Source organism: Oreochromis aureus, linkage group 9 (assembly GCF_013358895.1).
Source record: "Oreochromis aureus strain Israel breed Guangdong linkage group 9, ZZ_aureus, whole genome shotgun sequence".
Lineage (NCBI taxonomy): Eukaryota > Metazoa > Chordata > Actinopteri > Cichliformes > Cichlidae > Oreochromis > Oreochromis aureus.
In genome coordinates this window covers 21791546-21813977 of record NC_052950.1, presented here as the reverse complement: position 1 = coordinate 21813977, position 22432 = coordinate 21791546, and the positions used below count along the sequence as shown (strand labels likewise).

At 41.4% G+C, this 22432-nt stretch overlaps 3 protein-coding genes across 5 annotated transcripts in view; 1 reads left to right on the top strand and 2 right to left on the bottom strand.

Annotated features, from left to right (window-relative positions):
• Positions 1 to 256: 256 nt before the first annotated feature.
• Positions 257 to 3021, bottom strand: mrpl15 (mitochondrial ribosomal protein L15). Its single transcript, XM_031759743.2, has 5 exons — positions 2841 to 3021; positions 2540 to 2697; positions 1595 to 1760; positions 821 to 944; positions 257 to 711 (listed from the first exon to the last, which is right to left on the bottom strand). Exons 1-5 carry the CDS (start codon positions 2943 to 2945, stop codon positions 374 to 376), a joined length of 891 nt encoding a protein of 296 aa, XP_031615603.1. The 5' UTR covers positions 2946 to 3021; the 3' UTR covers positions 257 to 373.
• A 1660-nt stretch (positions 3022 to 4681) lies between these two features.
• Positions 4682 to 8807, top strand: lypla1 (lysophospholipase 1). Its single transcript, XM_031759761.2, has 9 exons — positions 4682 to 5042; positions 5162 to 5193; positions 5301 to 5366; positions 5545 to 5592; positions 5684 to 5754; positions 5840 to 5913; positions 7632 to 7733; positions 8080 to 8256; positions 8362 to 8807. The coding sequence occupies exons 1-9, from the start codon at positions 4974 to 4976 to the stop codon at positions 8419 to 8421; spliced, it is 699 nt and encodes a 232-aa protein (XP_031615621.1). The 5' UTR covers positions 4682 to 4973; the 3' UTR covers positions 8422 to 8807.
• The window catches only part of LOC116335971 (regulator of G-protein signaling 20), a 26034-nt gene continuing 12287 nt past the window's right edge, over positions 8686 to 22432 (bottom strand). For 2 of the 3 annotated variants that reach the window (XM_039617723.1, XM_039617724.1), the window contains exons 2-6: positions 21056 to 21159; positions 19884 to 20044; positions 12783 to 12866; positions 12457 to 12691; positions 8686 to 10657 (exon numbers count right to left, since the gene is read on the bottom strand). In XM_039617723.1, the coding sequence (XP_039473657.1) occupies positions 10463 to 10657; positions 12457 to 12691; positions 12783 to 12866; positions 19884 to 20041 (672 nt within the window). In that variant the 5' untranslated portion in view covers positions 20042 to 20044; positions 21056 to 21159 and the 3' untranslated portion in view covers positions 8686 to 10462. Of the gene's footprint in view, positions 10658 to 12456; positions 12692 to 12782; positions 12867 to 16997; positions 17099 to 19883; positions 20045 to 21055; positions 21160 to 22432 lie in introns of those variants that run through there. The other variant, XM_039617726.1, reaches the window with a different exon arrangement.

The following is a 22432-nucleotide window of genomic DNA, read 5'->3' as shown; positions in this document are numbered from 1 at the left end:
CCTAGGCAACCCATTTCACAAGTAACACACATCACCAGGCATCTGTTTCCTGTTTTCATTCTTTGAGTTATCTTATTTTCCTTATTTCCCCCTCACCTGTTACAGTTCACGTTCCTTCCATCATGCAGCACGGGCCACAGTCGTGCTTGGACACGAGGCCGTCAGATGTTAGTCACCGAGTAGTACTCATCATACTGTTTGTGGCATAAAATCGACTAAATTTAACTGTATTAATAAAAGGCAATACAGTGAAAAATGTATTTTTCAACATAAAGTTTAATGGCAACACACAGACTACAGTTTTCCATACAAAATGAAAACGCTTTCAACACCCCCAGGTCCCTATACATAAACAGTATTTTTCTCCTAACACCTACGATCTGTAATATTTCAGCAGTTTTTCATCAGTTGGTTTCAGGATCTTCTTCTCGGGCATGTTAACAACCCAGCCTGGAGAAAGGCCAAAGAAGATCTGTCGTATATCCTTCCTCATGGCCAGCATGTGATACAGTTCATCCTTTGAAATATCTGGCAGAATGTAACCATACTTCTGCGCCAGGGCTAGCCGGGCCTGCTGGATTTTGTCCGGGTCTGCCAAGTAACCCCGGTTGTCAGCACTTGTGTAATAAGGGAGCATATCCTCCCCGGGCAACATTCGCTTTGGAATCGGCTGCCCACGGACAAAAAACGGGACGGGCTTGATGAGGATATCTGCAAAAAGTGAGAGCACATTTTCAGGCTTTTTATCTTAAAAAAAAAAAAAAAAAAAAAAAATACATCAACTTGGGCAAGTGGATAAGATCAGTCATTAATGAGTTACCAAGACTTATGGGATCGTAGAAACTGGTTGTGATGACCCCTCCGTTCCTTTCAATAGCAGCTATGGCTCCTTCAGTCGCTCTCTGAACCTCAATGTTGATTTTTGCAGCAAAAATGTCAGCACCCTGGAACAGGACAAAAACATGAGCTTTAGTCCGAACTGGCTAAAAATAATAACTAAATAAAAATACTGAGGAGTCAAGACCAGCATCTTAATCTGTTACTGTCACAGTGACATCACTGTCATGTGGTGCCACCTACTGGTATGTGTACTGAAATTCTTCAGTTCTAACCAATTAGATAACTTCACAGTGATTTTAAAGCCATTCTTACAGAATAAAACCTTTGCTGGTCAAAGTATAAGCTGTTCAAATTGTTTTCTTTGTCTTGCAGCAGCTATGCATAAAGTCTTCAGCTCACAGGCTCTACTGATGACAGAGAAAATACATTTGTGTGTTTTCCTCGTACATATTTAAGATGTTCTGCTCATAAAACAGATAAAGGAAATGAACAGGTTATCCATTAAGAAACCTTTTACTTTCAATTTCCATGGAAAGGAGATCCTCTGGTGTTGTAGCATAGCATTCATAATTTATTTGACCTCAATAATCACATCTCTTAAATCTTGTTTCTGTGTTGACACTAAATACGCCAGGAAGTAGCTGTTTGTCCTCAGACGATTGTTAAATGATTTTAAAATCAGCTGTGATGAGAAATCAAGCTGCCTAATTTTGCCTAATTTGATCTCTATGAAACAGATGAACAGATCAAAAACCTCGTCAACAAGCTGGACTCCATAGTCGCGCTTCAGGGGCTGGATTGTGACTCCTCTGGCGTTGACGAGCTGGGTTAGGTCTATAGGCTGAGTCGGGTCCACTCTTCCCAGGTCGATCAGGTACTGCAGCCGTTTTAGCGTCAGAGGGTGGTACTGCGGACGGCGACTGAGGAGGAAGAAGTAGTACAAATCAATATCCACTGCTCAGCAAAATTAAGGGAACGCTCGATCATAGCAGCCTAACACAAACTGAGTTAAACTTCAGGGATATATATCTGTCCAGTCAGGAAGCGGAAACCACTGTGAATTCATTCGAGGTGCACCTCATGACTGACTTTTGTTTATTGCTACTGGCAGCATGAGATGGTAACTGCAGTGCATTCAGGCTGCACAGGTAGTCCAGCTCTTCCAAGATGACAGATATGCAAGTGCCATCGCAAAGTTTCCTCTGCCACCCACCACAATCTCCTCCCTTCAAAATTGTGGAGGACATACAAGGGGATGGGACATTACATGGGGCAGTATTTGATCTTTTGTGCAAGAAGGAGAGGAGCAGCATTGCCCATGCTCTACAAAAGGACCTCCTGCAGGGTGCTCAGGCACATTTCTGGCTGTCAGACTCCATGAATGTGGCATGAGGGCCTGATGTTCTTCAGTGGAGTCTGTGCTCCCATCTATGAACAGAACAAGGTGCCGGTGGCAGACCTGTCACTCCAGGTGTGCACTCACAAATGCCAGTCCAGCTACACAGCATGACTCTAATGCTGGTATTAAGAGATCAGTGTAGGTAGTGCTGTGTAGATAAGGTGTACTGACTGACAGATAAAACAGGTTATAAATAAAGCTTTATGTTTTCTGATTCGAGCTTGGTGGCAACCAAGTGCATCTGTCATTTATGCAAATTCGGCGTTAGCTTCACAGATAGAAGACATTTGACGTTTTTACCTGTGCCCTTCATTGAATCCGTATTTTGGTATGGCCAGGTAAAAGGGGGTCTGCCCCCCCTCGAAGCCCAGCCGAGGTCGGTTCCCTCTCTGCCGCTCTCCTTTGTGTCCTCTGCCGCTCCTGTTGCCACCATGCTGCCCTCTGCCCCGGCGTTTGTCCTGCGACACAGGAACATTTAGGACCATCTCCTCTAGCTTGCACATAACTTCATGAGAACAACTATCTCCGCTGGATTACTTTAGCACACACTAGCTGCGTTAGCCACAGATAGCTACAAAATTTACGAGAGATTAAAACTTACCGTTTGCCGGGCTCCTGGTTCAGGCCGTAGGTTCGCTAAGGTTATCCGCGGGAGGTTCTGCAAAACATCTAGTGCTTTACCGCCTGGTTTCTTAGGGAAAGACATGTTTCGGACGCTCACATGTCAAAGGTAGCAAACCAAGGGCATAGAGGTCACGTGACAAAGAGGGCAGCGGAAGTATTTCTCGTCGACGCTGTTACGTTTCAAAATAAAAGAAAGGGGTTTGGCGCTCCTGTTTTCCAAAATAATCTGTGTCAATATGCAATTTTTATTATTTAGAAAACAGCCAAAATGGTCTGGCTCACGATAACATTAATTAACATATCTTGAAAATGTCCCAAGCAAAACCCAAACGTTGCTAGAATTATTACTAATATTCAACATTATTACACCATTATTATCTTTTACGACTTTTTTGTAGTTTTGCCTCTGCACACCACCACTGTGGATTTTAAATCAAACAATCAGTATGTGCAACGACTAACAAGTGAAAAATGACCTGGGGAGGAGGCAAAAATTACCTTGGGGTTGCATCAGGAATAGCATCCAGTGTGAAAAAAAATCCTCCAAGTCAAAACATGTAAAGCTACCTGCTGTGGTAAGACCACGTGAATAAGGGATCAGCTGAAAGTAGCATATTAATTTTAATACTTAGATAAAAATCCTTTGCAATCAATGATTGCCTGAAGTCTGGAACTCATCAACGTCACCAAATGCTGTCTTTTCTCCTTTGCGACCCTCTGCTTGACCTTTACTGCAGCCACTTTCAGTTGCTGCTTGTTTGTGGATGTTTCTGCATCCAGTTTTTCCATTTCATAACCAAAAAGCATGCTCTGTTGGGTTGAGATCAGTTGACTGTCTTGACTATCGAAGAGTATTCTTTGCTTAAAAACCAAACCTAAATGAAACAAAAACTCTTGAGTTGCCTTTGTAGTTTGCTATGGGTTATCAGTAATCACTTTTGCGGCATTTGGCTGAATCTGCGAAGAGAGTATTTGTACACTTCATAATTCATCCTGCTGGTTCTATCAGCAGTTACATCATCAATAAACACTAGTGATCCATTTCCACTGGCATCCATCCATACCATAACACTGCCGCCACCATGCTTGACAGATAATGTGGTACACTTTGGGTTGTGATCATCCTGGTACAAATTCACCTCGGTTTCATCGCTCAAAAAACATTTTTTTCAGATCAGTATTGGCTCTTTTAGATGTTTTCTGGAACGATCTAGTTACCACAGCTCTGCAGATCATCATTGTTCTTGGAAGTCTGTACCAATACAATTCTCCATTCATCAGGCATTTCCTCACTCTCTAAGATCACGTTTAACAATCTGGTAAAAAAAACATCCACTGCCCTCTCTCTTGGACGTCTCCATACCTCCACAGATATATAATCTTGACCAGCTGCTTTTACACTCTTGATCCTCTTCATAGCTGCCTTTGCTTCCTCCTTAGATATAAATATATATAATATATTCTATATATGCACTGGTCTACTTATTTAAGCTATTTTGCTATACATTTGTTTAACTTATCGTAACAAAGCAATCTCCCCACTTATGCTATAAACAGTATAGCATAGCTTATGTTTAAAATTTGAATGCCAAATATGTAAAGGTTCTTCTTTTTTATTATTATTTTTTATAAAATTTTGAATTGTGTTTCTTGAGCTGTGCAAATCACATTGTCTGTAATATTCAAGTACAGAAGTGTGGTGTGGAGGATTTAACAGCCCTCAAAGAGGCGCTCATCGACATTTCACTCACCCAATGGCTGATGTGCATTTGTAATCGGGCCGCTAACGACATCCAATCAAAAAGCGGAGGGGGCGGGACTACGAAGCGTGCCTGTCTTTAGCGAGTAGAACCCTAGCCGTTGGTGTTGGTGTGGTTGTTTCTAACATCAAATTTCAACTTCCAAGAAGAAATTCACGACTGCCAGCAGGGACAGGGGGCAGCGATACTTTGACCTCCATGGTCGGTCGGTATTTTGTCCTTCAGCTGTTTTATAATTGAACGGCAGAGTTGGACAGATCTCGACACGGATTGACAACAAAGGGGGGGGGGCACCGTTATTAGCTAAGAACAGCTAACTTCTCCCGACATAACAGCTGCCTCAGCGCTGCATGTGCGGCAATAACATGTCAGCGCCCTTACCTGCCATTGTGCCTGCTGCCCGTAAAGCCACCGCAGCGGTGAGTTAACAAGGCGACACAGGTCATTCACATGTTAGTGAAAAAAAGCAGCTGTTATTAGACAATAAAGAGCCTAGTTTGTACCCGCATGTGCGAATAGGTGTTGTTTGTTTTGACAGGTTATATTTCTGCATGGCCTTGGCGACACTGGGTATGTAGAGAGATTTGTTTACTTCTTGTGTGTAATATTGGTGTTCCTTAGTACCCAAGACACTTTTCCTTTCGCTTTAACTGATTTAACTGTGTCCAAAATGACAGACATGGCTGGGCAGAAGCTTTCGCAGGCATCAGGATACCACATGTGAAATACATCTGTCCACATGCGTAAGTATATAGAGCAGTTATAACAGGAAAAGCAGGTTTTGGGAAAGTTTTAGAAAGTCTGTAAGCAGCTTATGTAGACTTGAATGCCATATTAAAGGCTCTGAAGATGTATAAACCTGTTGACACATTTAGGGCAGTTAGGGCAAGCCATAATGTTACTCTTTTCCACTGGTTACAGTCCCACCATGCCTGTTACTTTGAACATGAGGATGAACATGCCTTCTTGGTAAGCCTGGCAGTTAAGGAGGATTTTTCAATTGAGAGTGTGGCTGTTGCATGTCGGTTGAGCCTCACATGTATGTACTCCCTTTCTACAGGTTCGATATCTATGGGCTGAGTGCGAATGCAAATGAAGACGAGGCTGGAATTAAGAGAGCGTCAGAGAACAGTATGTTGATAGAAGGATTTTGATCCTTTTAAGCCTTTTCTTCAGTCACATTCAAACATAAGGGGTTTCCTTAATTTCATTTCAGTTAAAGCTTTGATAGACCAAGAAGTGAAGAATGGGATACCTTCTCACAGGATTATCCTGGGCGGATTTTCGCAGGTAAGTGTGGGATGTGCAGGAATGATATGTTATATAACCTTGTTTTTTGTGTGTGTGATTTACAGGCGGTGTTATGATGGCGCATTACTGCCACTGAAAGTTAAAAAAAAAAAAAAAAAAACACTGAGTGAGGGATGATAATATCTTATGGAAAATTATTTTTTTAAAGTTTGGTGATTTTATAGGAAGAAAACAGCAGATTTACCGGAGAAATGTGTCAAATTAATGAGAAAAAACTTGGAAAGGTTGTGCATTTATTTTTTTTGTTTGAAAGACAAGACATTTACGGATTTTTAAAGTTAAGTTGGAAAGAAATTCACAGCCAATGGAAACACTAAAAGAATATGAACAGCACTTCCTTTTCAGTCATATTTATTCAGGCAGACAAAAAGCTACACTCAATTCTAATAAAATATGTACTCCTTCGACCTGGACTAACAGCACCGGTCGCTGCGTACAACTTTAATCTTGAAAAAACACTTGATGCTAGGTGATGTTTTCTTGCAACTGCAAATGTGCAGTGAGGAAGGTGAGTATAATCATACAAACCACGTAAGCAGTTATAGTAAGCACTTATCAAGGAATTATTAAAGCTACTTTTGGCTGCTCCTTCATTCACAAGGTCGCCATATTGGGTCACTCCTTATGTTTGATTTGGCAGATATTTTACACCGGATGCCCTTCCTGATGCAACCCCAAAGGGATTTGTGTCTCCTTTTAGTTGAATGTGTACATAACTCAGCCATGGAGCCATAGTAGAAGGCACTTATTATATAGTTTATTATTATGCTGTAAGCAGTTAATAGAATGGCAGCCAGCAAACATAGACTGAAATTGGGTTAAACAGATGTACTGTATCTACAGCTTAATAATTGTTTGTTTAATCTATACAAAAACGAACTGAAAATTGAACAATTTGTTCTTATGCTTATGCGCAGGACTATTTTTTTTTGCTTCTGAGCAACACGAAGCCCTCTGATCTGTTTCTTTCAGTTGATATCAAACAGCACGATAACTGGAGAGATTATTTGATTTAAATTATGGATGTATTTTGTGTGCAGGCACATCTTAAATTTAAGCAAGAAAAGCACAGAAAAAACAACTAGGCGCTGTTTTCATGCACTTTAGGCACTTAAAATACAAATAATTTATTTCAAAGTAAATTATTTTGAAAGAACAAAAAAGCACTAGAGCCTTTAATCATGCAAACATACTCATGGTTTGACACCGCTAAATGAGCCCTGTATATAAATGTGAATTCACTTTATTTGACTGACAAATGTGTATTAATGAAGAAGTGTATTTGTCATGTTTCCTCTACACCCGTATTCTTTGTATTTTTAACCTTTAACAATAAGAGAGGCCTGTAGTGTACAAATGTTCTGACTCAGAGGAGTTACTTTATTTTTGTGTTTTCTTGGAGCTGTCATACTTACACTGGGAGTTGTTTAATCTTTATTTAGTTGGGTATGTGGCAGTTAGTTCCCACCCGTGGATTATCCCATAGATTTAAAATCCTGTTCGGACGTTTATCCAATGAAAACTGACACACACTTAGGTTTTGCTATAAAAAGTGGACTGTTTGAACCAATCAAGTGTGGATTAATCAAGTGCTGTCCTCAAGCTGAGGTTATGTTGATGTGTAGTTGTAATCTGTTAGTGTTAGGCTTAGTATCTTTGTGAGAACGACTGTTTTTTTTGTTTTTGTTTTTCCCCAGGGTGGAGCATTGTCTCTCTACACGGCTCTGACGACTCAACAGAAACTTGCCGGTGTGGTCGCTCTCAGCTGCTGGCTTCCTCTCCACAAATCCTTCCCTCAGGTAGAAACATTTCTGAGGGTGCAACCTACACTTTTAGACAGTTACACCTGAAATTTGTAGTTCTTAAAATTTTTGATAATCGACACTTCATAAAGTTGTCAATGCAAGTATTTTCTTTTGGACCGGTTAAAAATAAGCACATATATGAGTGTTTCTTTTTACTTTGGGTTGATGTCTAATAAATTTGGTAAGCACTGTATATATACATGTAATGCTTCAAATGTTTTATTTCTTTTTTTAACAAACTACTCCTTTAATTGGATTACACTACTGGGATATCCCACAGCCAGCTCACATTCAGTCATAATCAGATAATAAAAATAATCCTAATCTGTTCTATTCTCAGGCGGCTGCCAACAGTGCTAACAAGGACATGCATGTCCTGCAGTGCCACGGGGATGCCGATCCCCTGGTTCCCTACGCATTCGGCATCCAGACAGCAGAGAAGATGAAAGCTCTCATCAGTCCTGCCAACATTACCTTCAAGTCATACCGGGGTCTACCTCACAGCGCGTGTCCAGAGGTGAGGGTGGGAATTTAAAAAAAACCCAAAAGGCACATTTGACTGCGGAGCTTTCTGTGTCGGCTCCATCTGAAATGCTTTTTGCATCTTTTTGTGTATTTACAGGAAATGGTGGATGTCAAGCGATTCATAGAAAAGCAGCTTCCTCCTATCAGCGACGAATGAACATGAGTGTGTCCGCTCACCTGATCAATATCAACAGAGTCCTTTGAGCATGACTCCAGTGAGACTACATGGACTCGAGGACCACTGACTTACTTGATAATTAAAAAAAAGAAAAAAGAAAAAAAAAAGAAACCTGCTGCTACTCATAGATAAGAACGGAGCTGTCAGCCTGCGAGAGGCATGACTGTACTGATGCTGCATCCTGACCTGGAGCCACACACGACCCTCAGTGTTACAGTAGAGTAACTAACAGTAGTTGCTTGATTGTGAAGCTACTTTTCATTGAGACGAGCCATTTCTTGCAGGAATTGTATGTATTATAACAACTAGGGCTACATTTCATGGTTTAATACCTACTCTCTCACAATAAATGGCCTGTTGTTAAATGTTTTTCTTTTTCATTAATGTAGCTCTTGTCTGGTGATGAATTATTAATTAAGGCACATCGCCAAGCTAAAAGGCCGAATATTTATTGCTGCCAGCTTCTCAGATTTCTTCTTTTTTCAGCTCCTCCCTTTAGGGGTCACCACAGCGAATCATCTGCCTCCATCTCCCCCGATCCCAGCGTCCTCTGTCACACCAACCCCCTGCATGTCCTCTTTCCCCTCATCCATGAATCTTCTCTGGGGTCTTCCTCTTTTCCTCCTGTCCAGCAGCTCCATATTCAGCATACTTGGTCAAGCATATCCACTATCCTTCCTCTGCACATGACCAAACCATCTCAGCATTGCCTCTCAGACTTAGTCTCCAAACTCCCTCCGATATACTTATTTCTACTCCTGTCCATTCTGGCCACTCCCAGTGAAAATCTTAGCTCGGCCTCCTGTCTTTTTATCAGAGCCACAATCTCCAAACCATCATAGCACTACCATATTATAAACCTTCCCTTTGACTCTTATCTCTAGCCATCTTTCACCCCTAACTGTGATCTCCACCCGTTCCACCCTGGCTTTACTCTCTTTCAATTCTCTTGTGCACTTGTCATTGCTTTGGATGGTTGATCCCAGGCATTTAAAATCATCCCCCTTCACTTTTCCATCTGCCCCCATCTCATTTAAACACATGTAGTTTCTCTTCTGCTTTCTTTCATTCCTCTTCTCCTGCATTTGGGTTTACATAATTGTAGATACAGTATTTGCACCTGGGATTTCATCAGCCTTCTTACCTGATTAAGTAGGACAGCCAATATGTTATTGGCTGTCCTAAAGTGTAAATCGTTTCTGAAAACTGTTCTTAACACACTGCAAAAACTACAGTACTACGTGTGCAATACATAATCAGGTGAAAGCATAGACTCCACTGTGAATGTTCATGACACAAGAAGCAACATATGATTGTGCTTTATTTATGTGAGAACTCGTATAGTTATTTCACACAAATTCCTTTTTAAATACACAAATATATCAGTGGTCATGGTCATGTATTTAGTTTGTTTTTCCCTGTTTTGCTTAAATTAAATATAGACTAGTATCACAGTATTGAAACACAAAGACAAGATCTATATCTGGGTATCAGCTCGTCAAGTTGTAAAAACTTTGATCTTTGAGAAGAGCTAAAAGCACCAACGTGTGAAGTCATTGTCGCACCATTCGTTTTAGACCAAAGGTGCTAGTGTAGAAGATCTTATTCCAAGGCACTTTCCTTCTTCTTAATTTTACCATTAAATAAAAACTACTAGTTTCTACAAGAACTGGATATGCATTAAGGCTCACAATATACCTAAATACAAATGCAGTGCTCACAGATACATGCGTTCCCTCATTAAACAAGGTAGTAGAAAAGTGCAATGTCAAGCGCTAGGGAGTATATAAAAATATAGATATGTTTTAGACAAGTAACTGATGCTGAACCGAGCATTTGTTCTTGTTTGCTCCAAAGGTTTTGGTAAGCTAATCGTGGGTAAATAAACAGCAGTTACAGCTGGATAAGTAGTGTTCATTTTCACGTCTGTCTTTCTTTAAATAGCAGGACTCCAACATGAACACGAAACTCCTTCGGGTGGGACGCATGCGCTAAAAAGCATTGTGTGGCAGTGGAGAGTCTATGGCTCAGAGGGAGACTGAGACTCCTCCAGGCTCTTCAGCAGATCTGTGTACGCAGATGAGTTTATAAAGCGGGGGTACGAGTCTCTCTGCATCAGCGTGTAGATCTGCTGCTGAGCGTCGTCGAACGTGTGCGAGGTCGGCTCAAGCATATTGCGGTTTATCACTTCTCGGACGCGTGAATCCAAACTGACCTGGAGAGGACGAGGAGACAGAAGAATGAGATGGCATTACACCTGAAACAATCACAAGAGTCATGCACATCCTAGTGTTCAATAGCACGGATGATGGATTAAAAAAAATGCACATATAAAAAGACAAAACAACTTCCACACAAGGATTCTATACTCTGCGTGACACTTTGAGATGCTTGTTTAACTGCTCGTTACTGCAAATGCGTTATTAGCCAATCACACGGCACCAACTCAATACATTTAGGCATGTCGACGTGGTCGAGATGACCTGCTGAAGTAAATGTGCCAGATGGACTGGTCTGAATATTTTAGAAACTGCAGATCTACTGAGATTTCTCCACACAACCATCTCTAGAGTTTAAGCAGAGTGGTCTGGTATCAACAAGGCTTTTTCACCCAGAGAACTGAGGCTCACAGATATTTTCTCTTTTTCAGAGCTCAGAGGAGAACGGTCAGCCTGCTTCAAGCTGGCAGGAAGGCGACAGTAGCTCAAATAACTGCTTGTTATAAGAAAGATATACAGAAGAGTGAATAAACAACATGCTGAATCTTGAAGCAGATGGCCTACACCAGCTGAAGACACACCGAGTGATCTGATGTCAGCTAAGAACAGGAAACTGATACTACAGTTCACACAGGCTCACCAAGACTGGATAAAAAAAGATTTAGATTTTTCGATTTTTCTGTTGCCTTCTATCAGCGGTTCAGGCTTCTGGTTTAATAATGTGCGGGATATTTTCTTGGCATACTTTCAGTCTCTTAGTACTGACTGAGCGTTGTGTAAACCACAGCCTACCCGAGTACTGATGCTGACCACGCCCATCTCTTCATGACCACAGTGTTCAAATCATCAGAAACTGGTCTTTTGAACATGGCAATAGATTCCAAGGTGACCAGATCTCGATACAATACAGCAACTGTTTGATGCTGTTGTGTCATTATGGAACAAAATCTCAGAGGAATGATTCTGGCACCTTGTTGAATCTGTGCTATGATGAATGATGGCAGTTCTGAAGGCATAAGGAGTCCAGCCTGGAACTAGCTACATGTAACTAAGTAGTCAGTGAGTGTATCTCAACGAGGCTTCCTGCTACCAGCTTGAAAATGTAAAATTACTGCTTTAACCACCTTTGACTCAAAAATATCTACTTACATGCCTTCTTTTGACATAATCCATAAATTAGTAAGGCGACTTCAACCTGTCAGTTCAGATGCCTTTTATATGTTGTTCAGTTGTCTCTAGCTAGTCTTTTTTCCTTTTTTATGGCTGGTTTATGTTACTGGTAGCTACACTTACTGCTGGTGGGTTATTAACAATACTGTTCTTGCAGCCTGTCATTAACATGATATTTATAGTACTCCACTTGTTGTCATTGCTGTTATACTTTGACACCCTGACTCTATATACACTCTACACCCACCCTAAAAGAGCCCCTTTGAGACTTTTGGTGAAGTTGATCTTAAAGCTAAAAAAGCAGTATAAAATCTGCCTGCCAAACAGCAAAAGCAATCTGCAATATTACGCCTTGGGAGTGAGAACGTGTTGAGTGTCAGCATTTGAACTGTAGTAAAACATATGTGATAATATGGTTCCTACTTGGGACAAAGAAACTGAGCTGATTATTCTTTCATACAAAATTTATTTACAATAAGTTAATTTTCAGATTATGAAAAATGTTTTGATATTTTAAAAATGATAATTTATCATAACATATCTGAGAAGAACAAAGCTAGAGAACACATTTAGGATTTTCTGTTGATAAACTTAGATATTATCATTCCAAGTATTATTTACTCACCTCTTTAGGAGAAAGGATGGAGATGAAGTCCTCATAGATCTGGCGGACTTTCTCCTCGACCACAGTCTTGTTCGTCTCCTTTTTGAGCTCCTCGCAGGCGAGCCAGAACATCATGTTCTCCTCGCTGAACTCTGTTCTCAGGAACTGCCTGAAGCAGCTTCGCCCGGCTGCACTTTTCATCACCTTTTCAAATGACATCGCCCAGGAGCGAGTGTCTTCCAGAGTAGGCTTCGGGCTGGAAAATAAAAGAATAATGGATGCGTTGGTATGTCACCGAATTTCCACAGCAATGTCACAGATTCTGTATCGCTGAACTGTTTTCTCACCTTTCTTCGCAATTAGTGGTTTTGTCCGTCCTGCTCTCAAACGTGGACCTTTGTATTGTTTCATCTTCGTTTCTAACAGTCAAACTGAAAGACAAGTAACACGGAGAGCTTTGACGCTTTGATCGTGAATGTTTTTAAAGCAGTTTGTCACCCAGTTTTCAGTTTTTCACCCTGCAGCTTGAGCTAGACATTCAAAATTGGAAATAAGAATCTTCTAATGTGACCATTTGTTATAAGACAGTATTTATAATTCAATGCATGGCCAAATACGTGTGGAGGCCCTTAAGGAGACATGAAAACATGATAACCCACAACCAGCTGTTGTTTGTGTTTGTGTCACACTGATCTTAAGGCTGTAAACTCAACATTACATAAAACACATCTAGCTCAGGGCTGTGGGCCTATGATCAGAACTAATGGGATCCTTAGCTACATTAGCCATGCAGTGTGCTGACATTGCCATCAGAATTAAAAGTAATGCATTTGTTCCTCAGTTGCTGTGACCTGCATTACGACTGTATTTGTCCTTACAGCCAATAAAAGAACATTTGAAACATTTTGCTTGTGGCTAAACAATTTAGAAATAACGGCCGACTGCTCATAATTTGTTTGCAGGTGTACCAGCTAGCCTCAACGCAGACATTGTGTAAGTATGTTACATGACGATGCAAGTAGCAACCTCTGGAGCCGAAAACTGCATTTCCTCTAGTGGCCACTTGAGGTTGGCTCCATAATCGAGTCAATACCCACAGACTTCAGCGTTAAAATGCCCAAATTTAGAGCATGAAAAAATACGTTTATAATCTGGTATTTTTAATATGTAAAACTCATTGTTCAGGATACTGGCATTAGCAGCACAGCTGTGCGGCTTCACAGCTGTCCGGGAGTCAATGTATGGGTCTGCGGTTGTACTTTTGGAAAAATAGATTATCTGACTAACGTCATGACTTGCTGTGAGGTATAGCCCTCCAAGATGTTTGTGCTTCATCTTTGCCGAGTGAGACTGTAGTATTTTTTCCCTTTTACTTTGGACTCAGTAGATCCAGACTTTTCACACGACTCTATGCAACGTGCAGTCACTGGTTTGACCGCAATCTCCCCGGCATACCAAAAGTATTCTAGAGTCAAATGTGAGGCCATCTGTCGAGCAGCTAAAGCTTGGCCCAAGTTTGGTTCATCCAACAGGACAACGATCCCAAGCACAGGAGCAAATAAAACAGGACTCTATGTAGTCCTGTGAAAATCTTCTTTTTCACATATAGCTAGAGCCTGCTAACTAGGCTTGGTAGAACTAGCTGATCACTTAACACTCCACCCTCTTGTCTAGATACAGTTACTTCTGGCTCCCAAAAAGCCACCATGGTGGTGACCAATACACTAACCTCAAAATGCAGAGGCCAAAAGCAATGTGATGGTTGTTATGGCCTTGTTTTTATGGTGTGCGTTCAGGAGCTGTCACGGTTTGCCGGGGCAAGCCGTGTGGAGAGAAATTAGGACCCAAAAAGCGGCAGCTCAGGTGCAGGTGAGCATTTATTAAACAGGAGTGCTAAACAGTAGTGGAGACAAACAAAAGCGACGAGGGTGAGCATGAACTACAAAAACCTAAACTGGGAAAACTAACAAAACAAACCAGAAACGAAGATGCAGGGAGGTCCGAGGAAACACACATGGAGAGACGCAGGGAGACCGAAGGGAAACAACACAGACGAACCAGCAATCACTAAGACAAAAGACTCGACTAAAATACACTCAGAGAACACAGGGAGATTACACACAGGTGGGGAACACAGCTGGGAGAGATAAACCTGACGAGACAAGGGAGTCAAACTGAAAACACTCACATCAGACGCAGACCTTCACAATAAAACAGGAAACACATACACACAAAGACACAGACTAGGAAACGCGGAGTTAACACAGGAGTAGACGGCAGAACAGAACACTAAACAGGAGGAAGAACAGAACCAAAATAACACTAATAGAAAACGCAAAACGCTGGGTCAAAAGGACCCAGGATCATGACAGGAGCAGTGTTTTCTATGGCAATATATAACTCCTTTATATATAGCATTATAAGTCTGCTAACTCTTGACATTCACAGGGAAAGTGAAATACCCCAAATGCAATAAATGGACTTTAAAATTTCTCCAGCAGCAAACAATCAAAAACGTGAGGAACCACTGGTCTAATATTATACAGTCTAGCCTCATGACTTCCCTTAAATAAAACTAAGAGGCCAATCCCAAATGGTATACATTAAAAATGGACTAGTGTCTACATACCCTATATGTAGACACTAGTCTGAGATAATATCAAAACCCAGAAATACTTTTAATTTCATGCAATCTGCAGTCAAAAATTCTATTGCAAACACTGATTTCCTACAGTGTAGTGCAGCAGGAGCACTATGCATTCTACAGTGGCTTGCAAAAGTATTCGGCCCCCTTGAACTTTTCCACATTTTGTCACGTTACAGCCACAAACATGAATCAATTTTATTGGAATTCCACGTGAAAGACCGATACAAAGTGGTGTACACGTGAGAAGTGGAACGAAAATCATACATGATTCCAAACAGTTTTTACAAATAAATAACTGCAAAGTGGGGTGTGCGTAATTATTCAGCCCCCTGAGTCAATACTTTGTAGAACCACCTTTTGCTGCAATTCCAGCTGCCAGTCTTTTAGGGTATGTCTCTACCAGCTTTGCACATCTAGAGACTGAAATCCTTGCCCATTCTTCTTTGCAAAACAGCTCCAGCTCAGATTAGATGCACAGCGTTTGTGAACAGCAGTTTTCAGATCTTGCCACAGATTCTGGATTGGATTTAGATCTGGACTTTGACTGGGCCATTCTAACACATGGATATGTTTTGTTTTAAACCATTCCATTGGTGCCCTGGCTTTATGTTTAGGGTCGTTGTCCCGCTGGAAGGTGAACCTCCGCCCCAGTCTCAAGTCTTTTGCAGACTCCAAGAGGTTTTCTTCCAAGATTGCCCTGTATTTGGCTCCATCCATCTTCCCATCAACTCTGACCAGCTTCCCTGTCCCTGCTGAAGAGAAGCACCCCCAGAGCATGATGCTGCCACCACCATATGTGACAGTGGGGCTGGTGTGTTCAGAGTGATGTGCAGTGTTAGTTTTCCGCCACATATAGCGTTTTGCATTTTGCCCAAAAAGTTCCATTTTGGTCTCATCTGACCAGAGCACCTTCTTCCACATGTTTGCTGTGTCCCCCACATGGCTTGTGGCAAACTGCAAACGGGACTTCTTATGGTTTTCTGTTAACAATGGCTTTCTTCTTGCCACTCTTCCATAAAGGCCAACTTTGTGCAGTGCACGACTAATAGTTGTCCTATGGACAGATTCCCCACCTGAGCTGTAGATCTCTGCAGCTCGTCCAGAGTCACCATGGGCCTCTTGGCTACATTTCTGATCAGCGCTCTCCTTGTTCGGCCTGTGAGTTTAGGTGGACGGCCTTGTCTTGGTAGGTTTACAGTTGTGCCATACTCCTTCCATTTCTGAATGATCGCTTGAACAGTGCTCCGTGGGATGTTCAAGGCTTGGGAAATCTTTTTGTAGCCTAAGCCTGCTTTAAATTTCTCAATAACTTTATCCCTGACCTGTCTGGTGTGTTCTTTGGACTTCATGGTGTTGTTGCTCCCAATATTCTCTTAGACAACCTCTGAGGCCGTCACAGGGCAGCTGTATTTGTACTGACATTAGATTACACACAGGTGCACTCTATTTAGTCATTAGCACTCATCAGGCAATGTCTATGGGCATGTCTATGGCCCATAGACATTGCCTGATGACATTGCCCATAGACATGAAAATGTCTATGGGCAATGTCATCAGGCAATGTCTATGCACTCAGACCAAAGGGGGCTGAATAATTACGCACACCCCACTTTGCAGTTATTTATTTGTAAAAAATGTTTGGAATCATGTATGATTTTCGTTCCACTTCTCACGTGTACACCACTTTGTATTGGTCTTTCACATGGAATTCCAATAAAATTGATTCATGTTTGTGGCTGTAATGTGACAAAATGTGGAAAAGTTCAAGGGGGCCGAATACTTTTGCAAGCCACTGTATAGTTTCTTCCTCATTTGAAATGAGAGAACATTTACAGCACGTTCAGGCTGATCCACTGGGACCGTTTGCGTAAATAGTATAGTGTGTCAACTGTCCAGCTCATCCTGTGAGTCTCACCTGTGTGGAATTAAAACGTTCCCTCTGCCTGAAGTAGCAGCTGGCTGTCGGCTAATTGGTTCAGGTGAGAGTCCATTGTGAACCATCCCACCTGGGAATGTGGTGTTTGAAGCCGCGCAACGATTAAATTGAAGTCATACAGATGTAGAGTAAAAAATGTATTACTCATCCCCAGCGGAGTGAATCATCGCAACCATGTTCTGCACACAACAGGTCGGCTGTCCTCAGAGGAAGCAAAAGCAAATAGTTGATAATTCCAAAACAGGTTTAAACCCCCCGAGGCCTCCATCCGACGAGAGCCGGCGTCGGTCACGGGACCACTGAGTTTCTGTTTTTCTGGGATGGTGTGTGGATGGTGCTGCTGGTAAATGAATGAGAGGTTGGAGTCAAAAGGGAGGTGCATCTGTTGTTGAGCTGTTACTACAACATACGTCTCAGTTTATTCCAGACTAATGTGGAAACTATTAGATTTTTATTTGATTTAACGTTATCTGGTTTATGTCTCTGCAAATTAAATATCATTTTTTGGACAAACCAAGACAGTTGGCGGCATAAACTTTTGCTCTGGGAACTTGTAATGACCACTTTCTTCATGATTTGCTGTTTTTGGAAGCATTTGGGAGCAGGGACCACTTACAGAGGACAAAATACTCCTAATAACAAGCTGAATATACACATTCACTACCATTTGTACTCATGTGCTCAGCACTATTTGCATTCTAAAACTTTTCAAGCAAAATACACCAGACATGTGATGTGATGACTGAAAATCATATGAGAATTTCCATAGCTTCAAAAGTAAAAACATTAAGCTCATGCTACTGCACAAAAGTCCTGGTTTAGAACATCAGCCAGAGGTGTTGGCATCAAGGTTGATGGAAATATGAATGCCGAAAATTACCATCTGATTTGATCCACTATGCAATACCATCTGAATCACATTTGAATGGTAATGGCTTGATTTTTCAGTATTAAAATGATCACAAACACACTCATAATGCAGTAAAAGCATAGAGTGGTTGTCTGTGAGTCATGGATTGGCCTCCCAGTAGCCTGGACCACAACATTACTGAAGCAGGGTGGGGTCATCTTTACAGAAAACACAGCAAAAGGCAGCTAACATCCAAAGAAGAGCTTTGAATGTCCTTCAAGAAGCCTGGAGAACTATTCTTAAGACTACTTAAAGAAATTACAAGGAAGCTTGTCTAAATAGTTCAGGCTGTGTTGAAGAATAAAGGTGTTCATACCAAATAATAACTGTCAAGCTCATCAAAATTGTACAAACTCTGTTTTTGTCTTATATACTATGTTTCCATGTATGTTTGCACATATTTCAATAACACATGCGCCCGATTTCCATTTTCTGAGGAAAATATACAGACATGAGGGTGGCTCAAGACTTTGCACAGTACTGTCCCTATCTGTAGATATACCCATTTTAGTAATACAAGAATCTTATTGGTTGCAGAGCTCTAGGGATCCTGAATTGCATTTTGAGAATCCTGCAGCTCTGTGGGGAAATGAGTTGTGAAAACACTGGATTAATGTGATGATTGGTTGTTTTCCTGGTCCACTTACTCAGCAATCAATAAACTCAGTGTTACATCAGTTGATTTTTCAGTTTAATCTATCATAAATGACAAAAATGCTATTATAGTCTGTGAAATCTGTTTCACAGAATTGTCAAAAACTATAAACATTAGCATAGTGAAGTCACGAAACCAGAACACTTTAACGTTTGGGCGTTTTTTTTCCATCAGGTGCTTATCAGCTGAACCTCTTCCTTCCCTCATGCCTCTTGACAGGCTATATGTAAAACATTTTGTCATACTCGCCATCTTATTATAGAGCATGAGTGCTTTATTTTCGTTTGACATATTCTTGTTTTTAACTTGAACAGGAAATTCAAGGAAACTGCTGCATATTTTTATTTCTTTTTAAGATCGGTTTCATTTCCTGTGTATATTTCATTGCTTTTAAAAGAACTGTCCTTTTAGTCTTATTGCTCAAGCCAGTAAGCATTTATCTATTATGCATTGCTATAGTTGTGCTTGCATTCTGTTTTAGATTTCTAATTGGATTTTTTTCTACTTTAATTTTACTCAGGTGTAGATAATATACAACACTGTGCGTTCTGGCTACGCTTTAGTGCAGTTCACTGGGCAGGGTTGTTCAGCAGTTTGCGAGTGTGGCGCACTCCTTTCTGTGGAAACTAAAGTGATTTGTGGATCCTTAAACACGTGTTTTGGAAGTAAAAATAACAATTGGTGATCAGTGGGAGACCTGAAAGCAAAACAGAGATACTAAAATTGGTCAAAAACAAGATGTCCCTCTGGGTCCACTTGAGTGGAGCTGTGGCAGAGACATAGAATAATGCGTGAAGACAATGGTATTCAAAGCAGCAGCTCACTCAGGAGCAACAACAGCACTTTGCATCCCTATGCCCAGCCCTACACTAGCTAAAGAAGGCAACTAGCCTCCCATTTGCTATCTGCTTTCACTGCATGTAGCCCCCAACCAGCTGCAAACGACACCCTCCTTCCTGAATTGTACGTAGCCACACCATTTAACATCTTGCTCCTTGTACACACGCATGCCATATGCTCGCTGCTTGCTTAAGTCCCACAGTCTTATTAGCTGTGAAATTAGCCACAGCCGACACCAATCAGTCCTGCTGGATCATCTCAGCCACATAACAACAGCCGGCAACTCATGCAAAACTCATGAACCCGTGAAATTTAAGGAAATGTAATTAATGAGAGTCATCAGTGTATAAATCTGTGTGTGGATGTCCCCCACACTCCCCACTCAATATGTGTGCCTTGGTCCACATCTTTCCTAGCTCCAGCCCTGCTGTGTGGGATTCAGTGGAGCATTTCTCCTTACCAGGAACAGCTACAGCAGCAGCACCAGCAGAAGCAGCAGGCATTTGAGGCGTTGGTGGGGGTGTTTCCCATTCTGTGGCGCGCTTGGAGGACACTGGCAGCTGCTTCTTGATGAACCTGCATCTGTCTCTTACGCATCTCCTCCCGCTCTGAGCCCATGGACTGAAAGCAGAAGACCACAGTGAGAGAGCTGCGCGGAAAGCAGGGTGGTGGTGATGGTGGTAGGAGAGGTTTCAATGGAAGATCATTACCGCATTAAGCGGAAGCATCATACGCAAAACATCACAGTCCAAGAAATCGCAAGAGATTAGAGATCTGACAGTCGGCGCGCAGCTCTAAGGAGGATTGAGGGGAGGGAAAAAAGCGACTCAAGCCTAAATGATATGGAAATCTCGTGCTGAAATCCGTGCTTGCTAAATTGAAACTACCTGAGGTGAATAAACGTGTCTTGCGGAATGCGCGAACACTTCACGATCTGGATGCGAGAGGTAAACTTCTGCACAATGCAACAGCAATCGACATGAAATATATAAATATATATATGAATGCAAACAGCTCGAGAAGCCAGTGGAATTTTTTTTATCAAGGGTTTGCTGGATTATGCTGAATGTAACAAAACCCAATGTGATGAGCAACAACCCCTGCCCCCCCTCTCCTTTCCTCTCTCTCCCTCATCTCCCCTCTCCGTCTGTGAGGGATGAGCAGTAATGATAGCGACAAGGCGTTACTCCTGGACCGCAGCAATCGCATCCTCGGGAGGATACACAATACAAGGAAAACAGTCTCCCTACAGCAAGCAGCCATTTATAGGAACATAATGCAATCATTATGATCAGAAATACTGATAATTTCGCGTCTACTCACATTATTCTCTCTCCCTTTAGAGGCAAAAAGAAGCAGCAGATCTGCTAATATCTAGGTTCGTTTAATGATCGATGATTTTATTTTAGCACGGATGACAGTGTGCACGAATTGTCCAGAAATTAATTCTAATATTCCTGGTTGCTGGAGGAACATCCAGATAAGAATGCTTCAGCCTCACTGGACCCTGTAACTACCCGCCTTATTTTCCAAAAAAGAAAAGAAGAAGAAGAAGAAAACTGCACAAACAGTCGTGCTTTCAGTCGTTTTTAAGAGGCTCTCACTGTTACAAAAATATAAATGTGTACTCACTGTGTCACCATGAATGCCAAAATACAGGTGATTTTTGGCTCGATCACGTCCGTCTGCCTCGGCTTGACACAAACCAGTTGGTTTCCTCTATGCGCATGCGTTTCCTGCAAGTGTGAAAAGATTTTTCTGCGTCCGTGCATTAACTGCCAGAACACAATGTGCGCTGTCTGTTACAGCAATGGCTTCTTCTTGACAGATGGGGCAGGAAGTCTATTGCGTGGCACAGATAATAAACAGGGATTCTTGTTAATTATTATTCATGCGGGGTTTTGTTTTGGGGGGTACTGAAATCCTCCTGGTATATAATCAATAAAGTTTCTGGGTCAATTTCTATTCAATTAAATTACGAAGAAATATTCTTAAGTCGTTGCCTGTATCACTCATAAGATGGTTGGTAATGCATTTATTTTGCAGGGTTCATTTTTGGATTCTGGAGTCAGTGGTGGCAGATATTAACACGCTGTAGACGTCACAGCCCTGACTAATTTAATCAAACATCTGGAAGATCCAAATCAGCATCTGCACCTAGTGGGCTCCCAGTGTGGTCAGCACCACTTGAATCCACCAGAGGGCAGCGGCGCTCTATTTAAAAACTCCAGGGCCTGGCAGCAGACCCCCAGGGGATGCTGAACCCAATGGAGGGCAAATCAGGAGAAGTATAATTTGATTAAGTGACTGTTAACCAAACTGAATCTGAATTATAAAAAGCAATCCCTGCACTTCTTCAGCCATGACAAGATTCTGTTTTATGTAGAGAGCAGGCTGCATAAACCCATCTGTCCTCATGCTGGGTGGAAGCCAGGATTTTAGATCAGTTCTTAGCTCTAAAAGCCTCTGGCTTTTATTAATCATTTATTTTACACAGTTCATGTAACCACTCAGTTATTTGTCTTTTCTGAATATGCAATAGGCTGTTGTGCTGAGAGTTAATATAGAGTCAAATATAATGCTGCAGTTAAAAAATGTGCTGGAGTTTTTTAGATGAATCCTACTTTTTATTGTACGTCAATCCATGTAAACCTATGTAATTTAAAATCATTTAAAATCAAACCTATTGTTTTTGAAACTCTGGCGTCAGTCTCCATACTTATGTTGCAGCTTCTGAGTCGGGTTGTAACACCATGTACTGCAGTGATAGGTCTACATGGTGTTACAGTAACAGATGGGTAAACATAGGTGTACTTCTAAATGACATCACCTCACTAATGCTTAATAGTGTGACATGATTATAAATTGCTACAGAATATAGAATATCTCAAATCATATTTTACAGTGTTGTAAAAAGTATTTGATTTTTTTGCATATTTCTCACATTTAAATATTTCAGATTATCAAACAAATTAGAAAATTAGACAAAAATAACCAGAGTAAATCCAA